Raw genomic sequence first — 4,914 nt, 5'->3', positions numbered from 1 at the left:
TGTGAACACGGGGCGACACGAGACCCTGGGAATCATCTCTGAGAAGCTAGGACACCTGCCAGGGCGGGAGGCGGAGTGCCCGGCACACCCCCACGCTTTGCGCACGGCCCCGCCGTGCGCGGGTCACGACACAGTGGCACGTCGAAGACATTGTGACCTCAGCGCCTCGCATTCCAGGTGTTGCCGTGGCCATCTCGCTGGCGCCCAAGGGCCGTGGCTGCGTGGGAGTGGCCGCACGGGGGCGTCGCAGCCAGGGGAGCCGCCGCTATGTCTACTGTGCCGCTGCGGGTGGCAGTGGTGTGTGCCAGCAACCAGAACCGGAGCATGGAGGCCCACTACTTTCTCAGCAAACGGGGATTCAGCGTCCGGTCCTTTGGAACGGGAACTCACGTGAAGCTCCCGGGCCCCGCACCCGACCGGCCCAACGTTTACGATTTCCGAACCACCTATGACCAGATATACAACGATCTCGTCAGCAAGGACAGAGACCTCTACACGCAAAATGGCATGTTACATATGTTGGAGCGTAACAAAAGGATCAAGCCCCGGCCGGAGAGGTTCCAGAACTGCCAGGACGTGTTTGATCTGATTGTCACCTGCGAAGAGAGTGTGTACGACCAGGTGGTGAAAGATATGAATTCCAGAGAGCAAGTGACCTGCCAGCCGGTGCACGTGATCAACGTGGACATCGAGGACAACGACGAAGAGGCCACCGTGGGCGCGATCCTCATCTGCAAGCTGTGCCAGTGCATTCAGGACACTGAGGACATGGAGGACGAATTGGACGAGCTGTTGCAGGAGTTCGAGGAGAAGAGCGGCAGACCCTTCCTGCACACCGTGTGCTTCTACTGACCGGCGCCGCCGCACTCCTGCAGCCCTTGCTGTGCCCTTCCTTTCCTCACTACCTTTCCCTTCCAGATGTATGAAATGAGAAGATACGCACGGGCACCAGACGACAGACAATCAGGTTACTTCTCTTCAACGAAAACTGCAAACAACGGTTTCTAGTACATTTCATCTCTATCTCTGTGGCTTTCTTGTTCTTTCCCCTCCCTCCCCCACGCTTGCTGGAGGGGGGAAAAAAAGAAGCTGCCCCCCCTGCCCCCCCCCTCCCCGGGGCCAGTGTGCTTGGGCTGCCGTAAGAACACACACACGCTGGGTAGCTTGAACAGCAGTACTTTGCTTTCTCACAATTCTGGAGCGAAGTCCAAAATCAACTGCTGGCTGGGGGTGGGGGTGGGGGTGGGGGGTGGGGGGGGGCGGGTTTATCCTGAGGCCTCTGTCCTTGGTTCGCAGGTGGCCACCCTCTCACTGTGTCCACACTCAGCCTTCCTCTCGTGGCACTTGGATCTATACTAAGAACTAATGTTTGATTTCCATCCCCATTTCTGGCACAGAGCTCCCCAAATTGTTGGAGCTTCCTAAGTCATGAGAGCCATACAGGAGTCCTTTTTTATGTCAAAGAGGTGACTTTTAAGCACAACTTAAGGAGGGGGGCTGGTTGCTAGGACACCCAGTGATGTAACTGGAGGCTTGGAACTTTCCATTCCCCTTCAGCCCCAACCTGTGGGAGGGGGGAGCGGCTGGAGGGTAAACCGGTTCTTTTCAACTTTATTTATTTTGAAAGTGGTGGGAGGGGAAGGGGCAAAGAGAGAGGGAGACACAGAATCCGAAGCAGGCTCCAGGCTCTGAGCTGTCAGCACGGAGCCTGTCCCGGGGCTCGATGTCACAAACTGTGAGATCATGACCTGAGCCAGAACCAAGAGTCGGGGGTTTAACTGGCTGAGCAGGTTTCAAGAGCTTCCGGGTTGGTGAATGAGAACACATCACATGCCAGTGTTTTTGTCTTATCTTTTTAGATTTATTTATGTCGAGAAAGAGAGCACGAGCCGGGGTAGGGCAGAGAGAGGGGGAAAGAGGGTTATGGGCTGTCACTGCAGAGCCCCATGCGGGGCTCAGTCTCCGGAACTGTGAGATTATGACCCGAGCGGAGATCAGGAGTCAGATGCGTAACCGGCTGAGCCACCCAGGCGCCCCACATGCCACTGTTTGGGACCCCAAACTCCACAAGGACAGAAGCGCCTTTGTCTGGGATCTCACCTTATGTCTCCCTTCAAATGGCTGTTGATTTGTATACTTTAACTGACAAACTAGTACGTAAAACATCTCTCTGTGCTCTGGGAGCGGCTCTAACAAATTAATTGAACCCAAAGAGGGAGTGATTGAAACCTCTAATCTATAGGCGGTAGACCAGAAGCACAAGTAACACCCCGGGCCTTTTAGTGGCATCTGAAGATGGGGGAGGGGGCAGTTCTGTGGAGCCCTGAACCTGTGAGATCTGATACTGTCTCCAGGGACTGTCACAATTGAGTTGGATTGTAGGACACACAGCCGGTGTAACTGGTGACCTCAATCCTTACATCTGCGTTCACACTTCCTTTGTGTCTCGTCCTCTTCTAAGAACACCAGTCTGATTGGCTTAAGTCTCCCTCCTTTTGCCTCATTTAAAATGAATTACCCCTTGAAACGCCCTATCTCCAAATACAGTCACATTGGGGGCTAGGGTTTCCACATATGAATTTTGGGAGGGCACCATTCAGTTGATAACAAGAGGCAATACATTAAGTTTGATCAATTACTTACACGACTTACCACTGCTTCTCAGCTAGTCTTATGGAGACTGAGAGTTCCCTCTTGAGTTCCAAGTAATGACCAGTACCTTGGTTTGGTTATATATGCACATTTCAGAGACTTGAAAGAAACCAGGAATTGAACATATTGATTCTTATACTTTGGGATTCTCTCTCTCCCTCTCTCTCTGCCCCTCTCTTGCTCATGCACATGTGTGCATATGTGCATGCATTTTCTTTCTCTCTCAAAATCAATAAGTATACTTAAAAAAAAAGAAAGAAAGAAAAACACTAATGTGCCTCTGATGGCTCATCAGGAGACATGACACAGCTGAAGAAAGAGTCAGCAAATTTGAAGATAGGTCAGTGGAAATTACTCAAGCACTAAGAGAAAACAAGAGTGGGAAGAAAACCAGAACAGAACATCAAAGACATAATATCAGCCTAACATATGTGTTTATTTATATTTGAGGGAGAGAGAGACAGAGCATGAGTGGGGAGGGGCAGAGAGAGAGGGAGACACAGAATCTGAAGCAGGTTCCAGGCTCTGAGCTGTCGGCACAGAGCCCAACCTGGGGCTCGAACTCACGAGCCACGAGATCATAAAGTCTGACCGAGCCAAAGTCTGACTCCCAACTGACTGAGCCACCCAGGTGCCCCCAAGTCTAACATATATGTAATAGGACACCTAGAAGAAGAGAGAGAATAGGGCAGGAGAAATATTTGAAGAAATAATGGCTGAGAACTTTCCAAAATTAATGCCACAAACCAAACCACAGACCCAAGAAGTTTAGAAAATACTAAGCAAGATTAAAACATAAACAAACAAACAAACAAAAAACACTAGGCATAGCATATTTAAGCTGCTGGAAACCTAAGTCAAAGAGAAAATTATAAAGGCAGCTGGAGAAAAAAGACACATGATGTGCCTTGCAACAAAGATAGGAATTATGGCTGACTTCTCATCAGAAACCATGCAAGGCAAAAGACAAAATGCCATCTTTAAAGTGGTTTAAGACAAAAAAAAAAAAAAAGAACATGTTTGCCCAAAATTCTATACCCAGCAAAAATACATTTTAAAGGTGGGGTACCAGGCTGCCTCAGTTGGTAGAGCATCTGACTCTTGAGCTTGGAGTTGTGAGTTCGAGCGCCACACTGGGTGTAGAGATTACTTAAAAAAATGTTTTGTTTTGTTTTTGTTTTTTTTTTTTAATTTTTTTTTCAACGTTTATTTATTTTTGGGACAGAGAGAGACAGAGCATGAACGGGGGAGGGGCAGAGAGAGAGGGAGACACAGAATCGGAAACAGGCTCCAGGCTCTGAGCCATCAGCCCAGAGCCCGACGCGGGGCTCGAACTCACGGACCGCGAGATCATGACCTGGCTGAAGTCGGACGCTCAACCGACTGCGCCACCCAGGCGCCCCGGTATTTTGATTTTTAAGAAACACAGTAAAGGTGGGGCACCTGAGTGGCTCCATCAGCGAATCGTCTGACTTCGGCTCAGGTCATGATCTCATGGTTTGTGAGTTTGAGCCCCACATTGGGCTCTGTGCTGACAGCTTAGAGCCTGGAGCCTGCTTGGGATTCCCTGTCTCCCCCTCTCTGCCCCTCCCCTGCTCACATTCTCTCTCTCTCTCTCTCTCTATCTCTCTCCCCCCCTCCCTCCCTCAAAAATAAATAAACATTAAAAACATTTTTTAAAAAAGAAATGCAATAAAGGTGAATATGTGAGGTGATGGATGTGTTAATAAACTTGATGGGAGGAATCCTTTCATAATGTATATGTATATTCAATTCATCATGTTGTACACTTTTAAATGTTTATTTATTTATTTTTGAGAGAGAGAGAGAGAGAAAGAGAGAGAGTGAGCTGTGCAGGGGCAGAGAGAGAAGGAGAGAGAATCCCAAGCAGGCTCCATGCTGTCAAGACAGAGCCCAGTTCAGGGCTCGAACTCATGAACGACGAGATCCCGACCTGATCCGAAATCAAGAGTCAGTCACTTAATGGACTGAGCCACCCAGGTGCCCCCTCATTATGTTACACTTCATCTTACTATTTTCTTTTCTTTTCTTTTTTTTAAGTAGGCTTCATGCCCAGTGTGGAGCCCAACGTGGGGCTTGAACTCACAGCCATGGGATTAAGACCTGAGCTGAGATCGTGAGTCAGACGCTTAACCGTCTGAGCCACCCAGGTGCCCCATCTTACTATTTTACTTATCAAGAAGACCTCAACAAAGCTGGGAGCAAAAGAAATGCAAATAATATACTGCCACTTAAATATAC

The 4,914-nt window shown here is 49.2% G+C and overlaps 1 protein-coding gene across 1 annotated transcript; it reads left to right on the top strand.

The window, feature by feature from the left end:
* The first annotated feature begins 267 nt into the window (after positions 1 to 267).
* LOC115507888 (RNA polymerase II subunit A C-terminal domain phosphatase SSU72-like) lies at positions 268 to 852 on the top strand. The gene has a single exon (XM_032592277.1). It carries the CDS (start codon positions 268 to 270, stop codon positions 850 to 852), a length of 585 nt encoding a protein of 194 aa, XP_032448168.1.
* Positions 853 to 4,914: the final 4,062 nt, after the last annotated feature.

Source organism: Lynx canadensis, chromosome X, assembly GCF_007474595.2.
Source record: "Lynx canadensis isolate LIC74 chromosome X, mLynCan4.pri.v2, whole genome shotgun sequence".
Classification (NCBI taxonomy): Eukaryota; Metazoa; Chordata; class Mammalia; order Carnivora; family Felidae; genus Lynx; species Lynx canadensis.
This window is presented reverse-complemented; position numbering and strand designations above follow the sequence as displayed.

What these genes read in the sequence shown, in the direction of transcription:
- LOC115507888 (XM_032592277.1), top strand. Translation starts at nt 268, where the DNA reads ATGTCTACTGTGCCGCTGCGGGTGGCAGTGGTGTGTGCCAGCAACCAG.